Here is a 14,252-nt window from a genome sequence, read left to right as displayed (position 1 = left end):
GGGCATTCCTAGAGGAGCAGGGGCAAGGCACATAGGGCATGTGGGTGTGTGTGTGTGTGTGTGTGTGTGTGTGTGTGTGTGTGTGTGTGTATGTATTTGTGTACATTGGTACAGGTGGGAGGGAGGAGATACGGTGGGGTTGCCAAGGTGGGCAATGTGCAAGCAGTGATGAGAGCTGACAGATGAGAGCCTAGATCAGTCGCAACAGTGGCTAGGACCAGTGTGGGTGCTGTCTATGCAGATGTAGTGCTGTCTTGGGCACAGCTGCTAGGGCATGGGATATTGATATTGTGGGGAGCTGGACTTTGTGGTAGGGGTGCCTGCCTGTGTTGCAGCTCCAAGATGGAGTCATGGTGCTGAGGTGACTCCTACTCTTCGGCAGGTTGCTGCCCAGTACAGCACAGCACAGTTGTAGCAGTGGGTATGGAGTCCACTGAGGCTCTGCTCTGGGAGCCCCACAGGATCTGTGGGAAGGTTGGCTCTGCACTTGACTGTGGCCACTCAGAGCTGTCCTTCAAAATGGACCTGGCTGCCCTGGCTTCTGCAGCCTCCTCCAGGCTCAGCGCTAGACTCTGCCTCAGTTTGGGAATCAAGGTGTTCATTGGCTGTGACCTGCAGCTGGGCACAGTTTTGGTGGCCTCATCTGGCTGCCGTGAAGCATAGTTTCCCAGCCCTGCTGCTCCCTGCCATCTGTCCACAAGCTTGTCTCCCCAAGGCCACCCTTCTGTACCCCTGGCCAGCGGCCTGCAGGCTGCACTTCCCGATAACACCAGGCGTATTCCAATGTATTAAACTTCCAGCAGCCGCCAGATTCAATTAATCTTATCTTTACAACTCCTAATTACAGGCACTAATTAAGTGGAAGGCACTGTGGACTGGGATGCCGCATTCATCATTGCGGCCAGAGCTGGGAATTGGTTCCTTCCAGGCCTCGGGTGGCTTCCCAGAAGCCTCTCCCCAACCCCCCACGGCTCCCAGAATCACGGTGCTTTGAGCTGTGAGGAACTCGGCATCACTGTGTGAGTGATAAAAGGCCTGGATGGAAACTTGACCTCAGCTTGTTCAGACATGGACATTCTGGAGTAACCCTGGAGCTGAGGGCATCTGGGTTTCCTCAGACAGAGTCCTGGGGGCACCTGAGAATTCCTTATTGTATCCTCTAGATGCAGCGACAGGACGGTGGCTGAGTCTCCCACCACCTTTGTATTTCATTGGAAAACTCATCAGTTCTTGGCTGTTATGGGCTTCCTCTGCCTTGGCTCCTGTGTCCTCTTGTGTCTGAGCCTTGAAGGGTGCTGAGCCATGCCCCAGCCTTCCTACTCCACTCCAGGAGCTCCCCCAGTGTGATAGCCACCATGTCCCGAGATGTAGCCTGTGCCTGGCCTTGAAGTTTTCCAGTGTGACTCACTACCTTAGCATTTGGTGGTGACAGCCTATCTGCTATCTGTGGGTGTGGACTGTGCTGGCTAGAGGTTCTCAGCTCTGATGTGTCTCCCTTCTCTCATAGGTACGCCATCCCACCGGAACACGGAAAGCGCCTGGAGCGCCTGGCCATAGGTAGGTATCTGAGCCCCAGTGGGACAGAGACAAAGATGAGAAGGGTAGATGGCCCATCCAGTTGAATCTCACTGTACCTGTCTCCTGGTCACATGACCAGCCTGCAGTCACCCTTCTGGGCCCTCTCCCTGGAGTGATGACAGAGCTTTGGGTACAGAGGTCAGTGGGAGTGCAGTTCAGTCTCACCAGTGACATGACCTCAGATGGGGGTGCTGTAAGCCTGTTGGCAGCTCTGCTCACCCACAGGCCATGCCTGGTTTTAATACTCGGTTTAGATTTGTAGTCCAGGCTGGTGGAGAACTCTCTATCCTCCTGTGAGTCTAGGAGGTGCTGGAACAACAGTGTGTACCACCATACCCAGCCGTCCTTTTCTCTCACCACGCTTTGATGCGTGGGATAGGGCCTATGGCCTGGAGCATGCTGGGTAGGCACTGTGTTGCTGAGATACTTATAGCTATGTTGTTGTTTTCTTTAGTTGGCTTTGTTTTTGTTTTTGGTTGTTTTGATTTCTGGTGTTTGGTTTTTCAAGACAGGGTTTCACTGGGTAGTCCTGGCTATCCTGGAACTCACTCTGTAGACCAGGCTAACCTCGAACTTAGAGATCCACCTGCTTCTGCCTCCTGAGTTCTGGGATTAAAGGTGTGTGCCACTATCACCCAACTTTTTGTTGTCTTTTTGAGACATGGTTTTGCTAAGTTGTCCAGGCTGGTTTTGAACTCACTTTGTAGCCCAGGCTAGCCTTGAACTCTAAATTCTGCCTCAACCTCCCAAGAACTGGGGTGACAGGCCCATGTCACCATGCCCATCTTACCTGTTCCTTCATCAGGCGTAAGTCTGTATGTGAGCACCTCAGGACACACACATTGAGAGGTGTGAGTCCTCACTACTGAAAGGTTTGTCTGTCCTCTGTCATCCCCACAGCAGCTCTGACTTAGGCCTCATCTTCTGTTAGCCAGGGCTGAGAGGGGACTGGTCACACTGTACAGTTAGGAAGGCTAACCTGGGTCCTGTGGGACCCATCCGGAAACCCACAGCTGCAAATGGAGCCCTCAACATCTCCCACAGCAGCGTTCACAGGGTGGACTTGAGTGTGACCCCTAAGGCAACACTGGACACTGCTTCCCAGTCCCACTGTGCCCAAGCATCACAACCTTGTTGGTTGTAAACAGCCTAGATGGCGCCTCTACAGCTTAGAGTCCTAAGACCATAGGCACAGCAGGATGTCCTGGGAGTTCTGCAAGACCCCGCATCCCTTGGCTCTCCACCCTTCTTTCTAGTCTAGTGCCAACAGTATAGCATCTCTCATGTTCTTTGCCTCTCCCCCTTTTGCCTCTCTCTGAGGGCTCATGAGGATCCTGGGCCTAAGGTGATCTAGGATGCTTCCGGCTCAGGGTCTTTCACTTCAGCCATCTGCAGAGTCTCTTCTGACCCTGGAAGTGATGCCACAGGTCCTGGGTGCGGTCCTTAGTGAGCTGATGCCACCCAAAAAACACAAAGCAGATGATTGTTCTTCACAGCAGCTCAGGGCCTGGGAACCAGTTCACAGTTGCTACCTGGACCCTGCTGACAGTGACGGTGTCTCCTGTCTGCATGTGAGGTGATTCAGTGAGCCAGGCTCAGTTGGTTCTTGCTCTGTCGCTTCCTCTGGGGACAGTGAGGCAAACCTCAGAATGATCAAATGCCAGGATCTCAGGGCCCTCCGTCCACCCCAGTAGCCACATCCCCATTCCATGGCCAACAGGAGATGTAGGTGGCAGCTTGCCTTTCCAGAAAGTGTGTTCAGAAGCTGGGGGAGAGGAGAGCCAGCTGCAGAATTTCAGTTCTGAGGCTCCAGAATGGCTGCTTCAAACGTCTGGTTTGTACAGCATGGCGGTGCACACCTTTAATCCCAGCACTCAGGAGGCAGAGGCAGGTGCATCTCTGTGAGTTTCAGGCCAGCCTGGACCACATAGTGAGATCCTGCCTCCAAAAGAAGAGCAAAGAACCAGCAGGGTGGGGCAGCTGCCTGGAACCAGAGGAAGGACTGAGTAGTCTGCCCAGGGGAGGGGGAGGGTGGGGACAGGACAGGGAGGCAGGATGCATGACACAGCAGTGTCTGCAGGAGGCCACATGCAGCTCCCTTACAGCTCTGGTCTTGGCACCCCTGAGACCTTTGGGCATGCGCCACTGATGCCACCCACAGCAGAGCTGGGTGGAGTGGGCTCATGGTTAGCACAGAAAATGAATAGTTGAGCCATAAATGGGCTTATGGGGAGAGGCGCCCACGGGAGAGCACTAATGTGGGGGCGCTAATCACTTCAGATGCGAGCCTTTATTAGGGTCCTAATGAGAGCCACTTAAGCGGTGCATTAAAAGGAGGACGTGACTGGCGGCAGCAGTCATAATTTTAATCAAGGCACTTTTAGCACCAAGGAAGGAAAGATGGGGACTCAACCCTCATCCCCTCTGGAGCGTGCTTTTCCAGCTCAGCCTCCTGTCAGCAACCAGGGCTTCCAGGCCTCACTTGCCTTGCACCTGTGCACGTGTGTATGAGTACACTCCCACACATGTGCTCTTGAAGCAGAGACTGACCAGGGACATGGAGGATGGGACACATGTTTGTGTGGGTGTCTGGAAAGTTCTCAGACGGAGGCTGTGGGTCAGCTCTGCCATCACACTCTGCTTTGCCCATAGCAGACTGACGTGGCCCCCCTTTGTGGGGTGGTATTGTGCAGTCATATTCTGAGGATGCACAGGCCAGTGTGTTGAGCAGCTAGTCTAGGGACTGGGTGTGCCCTGCCATAGTTGCCCTGTGTTGCCCATCTTGGCTAATGTAGAGCTGGTTCTGAGAGGCTATGGCCAAGCACCAGCCTACCCTGGGCTTCTGAAGGGACCTTCCCTCCACAGTGGGAACTGTGCATTTCACCTCAAGAAGCCCAAGGCCAGTATCCATGTTGGGATGTGGTTGAGCTTTGAGGCAGCCATCTTCTGCCTGGGGAAGCAAGGGGATCCCAGTGGGAACATAGGCTGTTCCCTGTCCTAAGGTCCATTGTGTGCTGGGCCTCACTTTTTCCTGTGAACTACTGAGGTGTTGGAGGACCTGGAGGCCACGCACACATAGCAGCTATACCTGTGTTGCCTCTTAGTGGTGACCTTGAGTTTTAGCTTTGTTCTGCTGAGCTTCCAGTATCCTCCAGGGGCGGGGCTGCTAAATGCTGTGAGCTCACATGCCCACCCATATGGTCCTGGGATTCTGGTTCCCAGAGGCTGTGTGCTCAGGTTCCTTAGTGACTATCCTGATGAACAGGGTGGACTCTCCTAAGAGCTTGTTGGAAAGGTGTCTGTTGGGCAGTCACATGAGTGGCAGCTGCTTCTGTCTTCTATGCTGCTGGGCAGTGATATGCAGTGATCCACTCCACTTGGCTAATGTAGAGCTAATGTAGAGCTTATGTAGAGCCCAGTGCTTTGGCACTGGTCTGAGACCTGTCTGAGGTCCCAGATCAGTGCCCAATCCCTAGGATGAGGGATCCTGTGTCCCGTCCCCCCCCCCCCATACTGACACCCATTCTGACACTGTTCTCCTCCACCCCAGGCTTCTTCCCCGGGAGCTCGCAGGGCTGCGATGCTTTCCTGAGGCACAAGATGACACTCATCTCGCCTATCATCCTGAAGAAGTATGGCATCCCCTTCAGCCGGGTATGTACAGGCCCCAGAGAAGGTTCTAGAATGGTGACCAACTGGTTTTGGTTCTTCTGCAGGAGAAGTACGTGGGGGCACCACAGGACAAGTGTGGGTTTGGTAGGGTCTTTGCTGTCTCCAAACCACATAGAACCCTGAGTGCAGGTCCCTTACTGCCCAGGCCACATCTGCTGTTAGCAGCTTACAGCCAACAAGGTAGCTGGCCACAGCTTAGCAATGAGTGGTTTAGTGTTCTTGAGCCCATATACTATGCTGCTGTAGAGGCTGTGATGGAGGAGGGCTGAGGCACCTGCTGGGGGACAGGTGCCAATGGACTTCCTACTCATGGTTCAACACGTTTGCAGACCTAGGACCTTAGGTTTCTTCAGGCAACATGGTTCACATACCAGTAGGGAAGGCCAGCCCAACTGGGTGTGTGTTGGCAGAGGAGTACAAGCCTGTGTGCCCTGGGGACCAGGCAGGGAGAGGGCCCTCAGGACAGCTGATTCTGAAGGTTTCTTTGAAGAGCAGTTTGTCAGCCCAGGAGCGAGTTCTGTGATGAGACCCCCTTGCTCCATGCTCATACAAGGTGTCAGCATGCTGGAAATTGCTCCTGACATTTCAATCAAGGCACCCGCAGCATCCGCTGTGTTCTTCCTGCTGGTGCAGCCCGGAGGCTGCTCCTGGCTCTGGCTCTGAGAAGCACAGATCGCACTGTTTGGTGGCAGCATTGTCGCTTGTGGAAGTGAGAAGTGTCTGCAACCAGCTTGCGGGGAATTTTTGTTCTACAGGCTGGTGGTTTATGCACAGGGACCCCTATGGACAGAGTAACTGCCTAGTCCTTTCCCCCTGGGCAGCACCATGGATTATACATATGGTGCGCAGCCCAAGGCAGCTGGCTTGCCTCCAGACTCACAGAGGCTGCTGACAGTGAGAGCCATGCTCCCCACACTGCTGTGCTGGGTGTCTGGCGCCTGACCTGCCTCAAAGGCTTGTGGGTGAAGGTCCTTGTCCAGCATCAGAAGGTAGCTGCCCACCTTGGGATTGGGCCTAAGGACAGAGCAACTGGCAAGAGATGAGTGTCCTCTTGCACATGAGGCGCGGGTCCCCTCATCAGAGTTCCTGCCACCCTTCAGTCGAGCAGCTGCACACTGCACTTGTGAGTCTGTAATGGTATTTACTTTTAGAAGGGAAAGCTGATCAATAGCCAGCTCATTAATAATTAAGAGTGTGTATTTCTGTAATCTGCCATTGACTTCCTCATCTGTCCTGTCGAAGCGTCCCCAGCTTTCTCCCTGACTGGCACTGGCCCTGGCTGCTGTGGCTGTGCTGCACAATCATCCATCTTCTAAAGCCTCCTAATGTATCCCTCTTGACAGCAGTGAAGGGGAAGGCAGCTACAGGGGCTCAGCAGCGTTGGGGACACAGTGGCTGTGACAGGAGCCTAGCTCTGTCACCCCCTGACAAGACTTTCTTGTGGTTGTGGTGTCTGTCCATGCCTGCATCCTTGCTGTTGGCCTCAGCATGGGTGGTATTCTCTATCCCAGAAGGCTCCCATTGTGTGCATACCGTGATGCTGGACAGCATGGAGAGGACCAGCAGACAGCCAGTGTCACCACTGCTGTCTGAAGAGACATTTGTTAAAACTGCAGACCTTCCTTCCCCTTGCCAACTTAGAGCTCAGGATGAAGTGGCTGATTCCCTGAGGTACTATGGCTGCCGGGACCCAGGGACACACCTGTCACAGTCCACCATCTTTCACTCTGCCATGAGGAGCTGTCACTTGGGCAGGAATTTTAAAACATAACTTAATGTAGTTGACTTCCCTTGATTGGTACAATTAATTATTTGAAAAGAAAAATACTGGTGAATTCTCCATGGCAGGCTGTGCTTTGGGCCATGTTGGTTTTATTTTTTATTTTTTTGACAAGTGGCTGGTGTTGCAAGTCCCCCACCATAGTGTCCACTCTCCTCCTCAGAGTTGCCAACAGGAATCCAACAATGTGGACTTGGTGACCTGTGGGGCCACACCCATGCCTAGTGTGAGGGGCTGGGTGGGGAGTTAGAGTAGTGACCTTTGTGACTTGGAATGCTCAGAGAGAAGACACCTGACATCTTCTCGGTGTGGTCTGTGTCACAGTATGCCACTGTGGCAGGCACACCAGGTAGTGCCATCTAGCCAAGCCATCTGTGAAGGCTCAAAAGCCCTGAGCCAGTGAATATCCTGTGTGCTTGAGACAGGGTGACCAGGGTTGCAGAATGAGCCAGTCCCAGGAGCAGGGCCTCCACAGGGCTCTGGAACCTTCCTCCTCTGTTGGCACATGTCAAGCTCGGAATCCCACACACCTGGGCTCGTCACACCTTCCTGCCTGTGCAATGGACAGTGAGGACCTAGCAAGCTCCAAGAGACACCCTCTTCCTCCTAGAACCTCAGTTTCCCCATCACAGATGAGGCTCTGCTCATCCTCTGAGGAGCATGTGTCCTCCCGTCACTCCTGTGCTGTGACACAGCATCTGTCTCAGGGACTGAGGTCTGCAGGTCGGCAGGCGTTCCAGAGTGTTCTCTGAGCTATGAGTACTGTCCCCAGAGCCTGTCTCCTGGAGAGCCTTATGCGCCAGTGGTGTCGTGTAAAGCGCCTGTACACGAGGGGACGCTGCTTGCGTGTGCTCCAGCCTGGATTCAGAGTGGGTGGTGAGGCTATAGCAGTGCTCCGCCCTGGTGTTTGATGTCCCTTGGGCTGGGTGGGATGGCCAGGCCATGGTGGCCGTGGTACTCAGTGGGGAACATGCTGCTTGCCCTGTGTCCTTTGGTGGTCAAGGCTAGAACCAGGTCTTTTCATGTAGTCTAGCCTAGCCTCAAACTGGTGACTCTCCTGCCTCAGCCACCAAGGGCTGGAATGACTGACATGCTCCACCACACCAGCTTTGCTCCATAGTTGTTTGTTTGAGGCAGTGCCTCACTGTGCGGACCAGACTAGCCTGGAACTCACAGAGATCCACCTGCCTCTGAGTGCTGGGTTTAAAGGTGTGAACCACAATGTCCAGCTCTCCTATATGTATTTTGTGTGTATGAGTACTATGGCATGCATGCCCATGTCTGAGGATAACCCGTAGAAGTCAGGTATGAGTGTGCAACCTGAGGACTGAACCCAGGTTGTCAGGCCTGGCAGCAAATGCTATAGCTCTGAGTCATCTCGCCAGCCCTAAACCCACACTCTTTAAGCCTGGCAGAGTCCCACAGGTTCCTGAGCTCTGTGTCCTTGCTGAACCCACAAGTTCATCACAGGACTCCAGAAGCTGTGGACCACCCTCAAGCCAGCACTGCCCACTAAGTTCCTCACTCTCCTCCGTAGATCACACAGGAAGCAGGGGAATTCATGATCACATTCCCCTATGGTTACCATGCGGGCTTCAACCACGGCTTCAACTGTGCTGAGTCCACCAACTTTGCCACGCTACGCTGGATCGACTATGGCAAAGTGGCCACACAGGTAGGTGTGACAGTCCTCTCGGGTTCAGAAAGTGGGTGGAACAGCCCTGTACTTGTGAGGTTGTGCCTCAGCTGCTGCCAGTACTCATGGGGGCTGGGGCTGTGCTTCTGTCCCTTCCCTCCCTCCCTCCCTCCCTCCCTCCCTCCTTCCCTCCCTCCCTCTTTTCCAGACAGGGTTTCTCTGTATTGCTTTGGAGCCTGTCCTGGAACTCACTCTGTAGACCAGGCTGGCCTCTAATTCAGAGATCCTTCTGCCTCTGCCTCCACTGCCTGTCTGGGTTTTTCTTTTCTTTTCTTTCTTTCTTTTTCTTTTCTTTTTTGTTTTTGTTTTGTTTTGTTTTGTTTTTGGGTTTTGGAGACAGGGTTTCTCTGTGTAGCTTTAGAGCCTGTCCTGGAACTAGCTCTTGTAGACCAGGCTGGTCTCGAACTCACAGAGATCCTCCTGCCTCTGCCTCCCAAGTGGTGGGATTAAAGGCATGCGCCACCACTGCCTGTTTCGGTTTTTCATTTCTTAGTACTCTGCAGGGACTCCTTCTCTCTGGGCAGTGCTGCTCCGGCAAGCTGGCCTTGCTTGTTGAGCCACGTTATTTATTGGTTTTTTTTTGGTCTTTGAGACATCAGACATTGTCTGACCTGGTCCTGCCTCATCCTCCCTAGTGGTAGGACCACAGGATGACCCATGCCCAGGACTGGGCCATCATTTAGCTTTTTATCTGTGTCGATACTTTTCTTGTGTGTGCATGTGTATTCCTGTGTGAGGCGGGGTCTCCTGGCCATGGCTTCTGGGGTGCCCTACTGGTCTCCCATCTCACTTTATGTGGGTTCTGAGGATGGAAATCAGGCCATTCTCCATCTTCCCCTGCTTGCTGGCTGCCCTTACTGTGCTTCGTGGCTGGTCATGGAGCCAGGGCCTGAGCTCTGGCCAGGTGCTCGCTAAGGACATGGCATGAACCTGGTGATCTGCTCCAGGGTTCCTGGAGCCTGTCTTCAATCTTCATGAAACACTGAGACTGGGGGAGGTGGCATGACCCGGGATTGGGACCTATGTCTGGTTTTGATTGATTAGACACCTTGAATGGCCAGGGCTGGTGGGATGGCGGCCAAGATCAACTGCACCTGTGGCAGATTGAGCTGTGATGGCAGGCCTGTGCTTGCAGAGTTGTCTCAGCCTCAGTCATAACAGGAGCTGCCCAGATAGTAAAAGTAATTCCAGGCTCAGCCATGTGTCCACAAACAAGCAGCATTTGGGAAGGGCCGTCCACAATGGTGCCATGCTCACATTGTCAAGCAATGTAGCGTGAAATTAGGGAACAAGTGGCTCGAGGCACCAGAGACTAGCCGGGTACAGGGCAGGGTGGCGAGCACCACACTATCCCAGGTGCACCCGGCTGCCAGGGCAGGCCTCAAAAGAGTAGGGGATGCACCAGTGAGGGGGACACGTGGCCAGCTGCCAGAGTAGCCCTTGTGTGGCAATGCCCACCAGTTAGGGAGATGCATAGCCAGCTGAAGGTGGATTCTTGAGCCTCATGGTAGGGACTGGGGACCAGGACTACTGCTCCTCAGCCCATGTGGACATAGAGGATATGAGGACATGCAAGACAGAATGGGGTCTGAGTCCCAAAGCACCTAGACAGACAAGTGCCTGTCTCTCCTGTCTCCCGCAGCCTTTTGCCTCCAGTTCATCTGTTCCCACATGGTAGTAATAGCCGCCCCCTCCTCCCCCCTCAGCCTGCATGCACATGCTGTGTCCTTGGCTTATCCCCATTCTCCTGGGACCTCCCCTGCCCTCCCATGTGCACAGCGACAGTAGGGAGCTGCAGGCTGGCTGCCTTCCTCCCTCTCCTGCTTAGTGGCAGGGCAGGCACCACTTTGCATTTTTAATGGCTGGAGGGTGTAGAGGAACGCACGGTCCATAGTAGGCACTGGAGCTCCACCTGTGTGTCCCGAAGGCACAGGAGCCACTAACATAAGAGTCATTCACCCCTCCCTATAGTGCCAAGCCAGGTCCTGTCTGCAGCCTGACACCCCCTTCTGAGTCTCCCAGGAAGGTGCTTGCTGGCTGTGCTAATGAGGCTTCAGCCCTGTCTGTGCCCCTCCCCTTCATAAGAGGGGCACTGAGGGCCCTAACCCAGAGACTAAGCAGTGAGCTGTGCCAGCAGACCTTTAACTCTGGCAATGGGAGGCAATGCTCACACTCACTGGAGCTATAGGCCAGCCTCTGGGCAGGAACCAGTCCATACTGAGGCCACCAAGGTCCCTGGAGGGACAGTGTAGGACCCCTCAGCAAGGGGTTTAGGCTTAGGGAAAGGACCACTGACATCAAGAAGATGGGGTGGGGATTCCTCTGTCTGCTCCCCTCCAGCCAGCTGAGGCACACCAGGAAGTGTGGCTGCCAGAAAGGGGTGCTAAGGCAGATAGTGGGGGAGGGGAGGGCAGAGTGTGCACACCCCTGCAAGCCATGTGTAGGAGCGGGGAGGAACACTCTGACCTGCTGCCCTGTGAAGTCCTCTGGCGATGTCATGCTTAATCACACAGAAGCCTCATGGTGTGGACTCCATGATGGAGACTATCCAGACTGGGGAATCCAAAGGTGGGAAGATGGAAGTGGGGGTGTCAGGGTTTGGGAGGGGACAGGGCTTCCTGATGGGATGATGGAGTGTTCTGAGGCTAGACCTGATTGAGAGTCCCATAGGTCTGTGAATGTTTTAGAGTTGTGGGCCATCTCTACGGGGAGCACATGGAAATGCTGGGGACTTGGTGGGCACTCACCCCACCCTACCCCACCAGGCACTGGCAGTCCTACTGAAGCTTATTCAAGGCCCTTGCTGTACATGCCGGAGGCACAGTGACCTCAAGAATCCACCTTCAGCTGGCTATGCATCCCCCTTACTGGTGGGCATTGCCACACAAGGGCTGCTCTGGCACTCAACATGGGCTGTTTCCATGGCTGGAAGCCACACCCTAGTGACCCCAGAAGACCTTCCAGTCACGGCCCCAGTTGCTTCTCTGCAGATCATGAGCACCGCCACTCCTGTGAGGAATGAATGGGTGGAGGCATACAGGCTGTTCGTGAGCTAAGCACAGCTATGTTCCCAAGTGAAGAATTTTCTGGATTGTGCACGTGAGCTCAGACTTTGTAGGAGGCTCACCTTTATCCGGAGGACAGGGGAGAGGCCCGGTATTGGGGATCTAGGTCATCTGGGGCACAGACACCAGATCTCTTGGGTTAGCTGCAGAAGGACCCTTTGCAGAAGGCCATCTCACAAGCCATGCTTCCTGCGACGCTTGGCCTCGGCCACTTCTGCCGTGGGACAGGTGCAGTATGGTCTCACAGACAGAAAAAGTAACATGTGTGCCCAGGGACTATCACACAGCCACCAAATACCAAAGGAGTTCTCCATGGAGTGGTATGGAGAGGTGACCCAGCGGTCTGCTCTGACTTTAAAGAGCAGGTCATGTGCCATGAGCCTCATCTCCCACTTCTGTGTGGAACAGGGCGGGGCTCCTCATCTAAACTTAGTAAAAACTGGCTCTGTGTGGAGAGATGTGGTCAGCTACGAAGCTGCACTAGCTTCTGTCTGCCTGAGTCTCCCTGTGGCTTTCCTTCTGTGGTCATAGCAGGCGGTTGGGTTGTCTTGGGCACCTCTGAAGAGCCTCTTCCGTGTGTGGCAGCCTCTGTGGCACCAGCTGTTGGCAGCAGAGGTTTTTGTTGGTTTGGTTTTGAGGTGAGGGTTAAAAGTCAACCCAGATGGGCCACGTGTTATGTGGCAGAGGCTTGCCCGGCACATACAAAGCCCTAGTTCTGTCCCCAGCCCCACAGAAAGCAGGTGTGGTAGTGCACTCCTGCCACCCAGCACTCAGGAGGTAGCAGCTGTCTTTGGTTACATGGTGAGTTTGAGGCCAGCCTCAGCTACATGAGAGGCTTATCTCCATGAAAGCCCCACAGGCTGTGTCCGGTGTAGACCCCTCCAGGTCTCTTCTCCTGCCTTGTGACAGTATTTGTCCTTACAGACAAGATTCTGAGCTGTGCCGGTGCTCACATGGAATGCCAAAACCCAAGAAGCTAAGGCAGGAGAGTTGCTGTGAGTTTAGTCACAGCCTGAGCTACAGAGCATGACCCTGACTCAGAAGCAAAAATGAAACAAAGCTGAGAATCCAGAAAGTTCATCAGCCCCACTAGGTCACTGTGCCTCCGGCATGTACAGCAAGGGCCTTGAATAAGCTTCAGTAGGACTGCCAGTGCCTGGTGGGGTAGGGTGGGGTGAGTGCCCACCAAGTCCCCAGCATTTCCATGTGCTCCCCGTAGAGATGGCCCATCCCTGGGTCTGTGATGCCAGCACCCTCTATGGAATGCTAACCCTGGGCTGACAGACAAGAACAGAGAGGCCAGTTCTGCACAGTACTGCACAGTAGGCACCAAATCCAGCATGCCCTACAGGTTTCCAGCCTATTCATAAGTGTGTGTGGGGGGGGGGAGTGCTCCCAGGTTAGTGCTCCCCTTCAGAGTCTTCAGGCCTGGTGACAAGTGTGAGCCTGTGGCACAGTCTGCTTGTCCACATTGCTAGCCCTGGCAGTCTGGAGCAGCCTCTCTAGCTAGGTCAGGAGCAGGAGATCAAACGGGTTCTCCAGGAGGGGATGCCGCTTGAACAGCCTTGCTCCTCCTTGCTCATCCCTGGCTGTTGCAGCAGCCCTCTCCTGGTCACAGGCCACACATTATGTGGGAAGCTTAGCCCTGGCCTGCACACTTTAAGGGAGAGGACTCTTCCAGCAGGAACTCACCACAACTCTACTAGGCTTAGCTGCAGTGAGACAAGGGATGCAGTTGAGAGTTTGGCTCTGGCTGCACACTTAACAACTTCTGTCTCCTTCACAGTCCCCATGGCTGGATGCCAGTTCTCCCAGGAATGCTTGGCATACCTGAGGGGGTGGACATCAGAATTGGGAAGTCTTCTACAGAGTTGGGGGTCGAAGTGTGGAGGTGGCTGTTTTAGTGCTGTGTCACCATGCTCTTGTGGTGGGCTGGTAGCAGCAGATACTGGGTAGGGAGCACTAAGCTTAATGACCAGGTGAGAACAGACAGCCATGCTCCCCTGCTACCAATGACAATGTCTCCTATGCTGCATGGTTAGCTGCAGCCACCCTGCCTCACTAACCCCTGATTTGTGCCATGGCAGAGCTGTGTGCACAGGGCTGACTACAGATTGCGTTGTGAAATGTGTTTTCCCCTCACTCCCGGTCACAGTCTTCTATCCTGGCCATGTCTCTAAGCATGCATGTGCCCAGAAGGCCCCTGAGAACACCAGAATGTACATGGTCTTAGCATCCTCTGTGGAGTATCCTGGCCTTGCACCCCATGCCAGAAAGCTCCCACAGCCCTGATGGCCACAGTGACCCCTAGTGTCACTGGGGACACTGGTCACAGAGAGGACTGCTGATGGACCCCTGACTCCTGACAGTGACTCCCCAGTAGGTTGAGTGCAGAGTAGATCATGGACGCCTGAACACCCCCACATTATATGGCCTGGGCATTGCCACCTTGTGCCTCAAT

General features: G+C 54.3%; 1 protein-coding gene across 7 annotated transcripts in view; it reads left to right on the top strand.

The window, feature by feature from the left end:
• Window positions 1-14,252, top strand: part of Kdm4b (lysine demethylase 4B) — an 87,680-nt gene that overhangs the window by 46,784 nt on the left and 26,644 nt on the right. For 6 of the 7 annotated variants that reach the window (XM_027416854.2, XM_027416852.2, XM_027416851.2 and 3 more), the window contains exons 7-9: window positions 1,508-1,557; window positions 5,129-5,232; window positions 8,568-8,705. In XM_027416854.2, the coding sequence (XP_027272655.1) occupies window positions 1,508-1,557; window positions 5,129-5,232; window positions 8,568-8,705 (292 nt within the window). Of the gene's footprint in view, window positions 1-637; window positions 1,020-1,507; window positions 1,558-5,128; window positions 5,233-8,567; window positions 8,706-14,252 lie in introns of those variants that run through there. The other variant, XM_027416856.2, reaches the window with a different exon arrangement.

Source organism: Cricetulus griseus, chromosome 5 (assembly GCF_003668045.3).
Source record: "Cricetulus griseus strain 17A/GY chromosome 5, alternate assembly CriGri-PICRH-1.0, whole genome shotgun sequence".
NCBI lineage: Eukaryota > Metazoa > Chordata > Mammalia > Rodentia > Cricetidae > Cricetulus > Cricetulus griseus.
The sequence above is the reverse complement of the archived record's forward strand: the minus strand, read 5'-3'. Positions and strand labels throughout refer to the sequence as shown.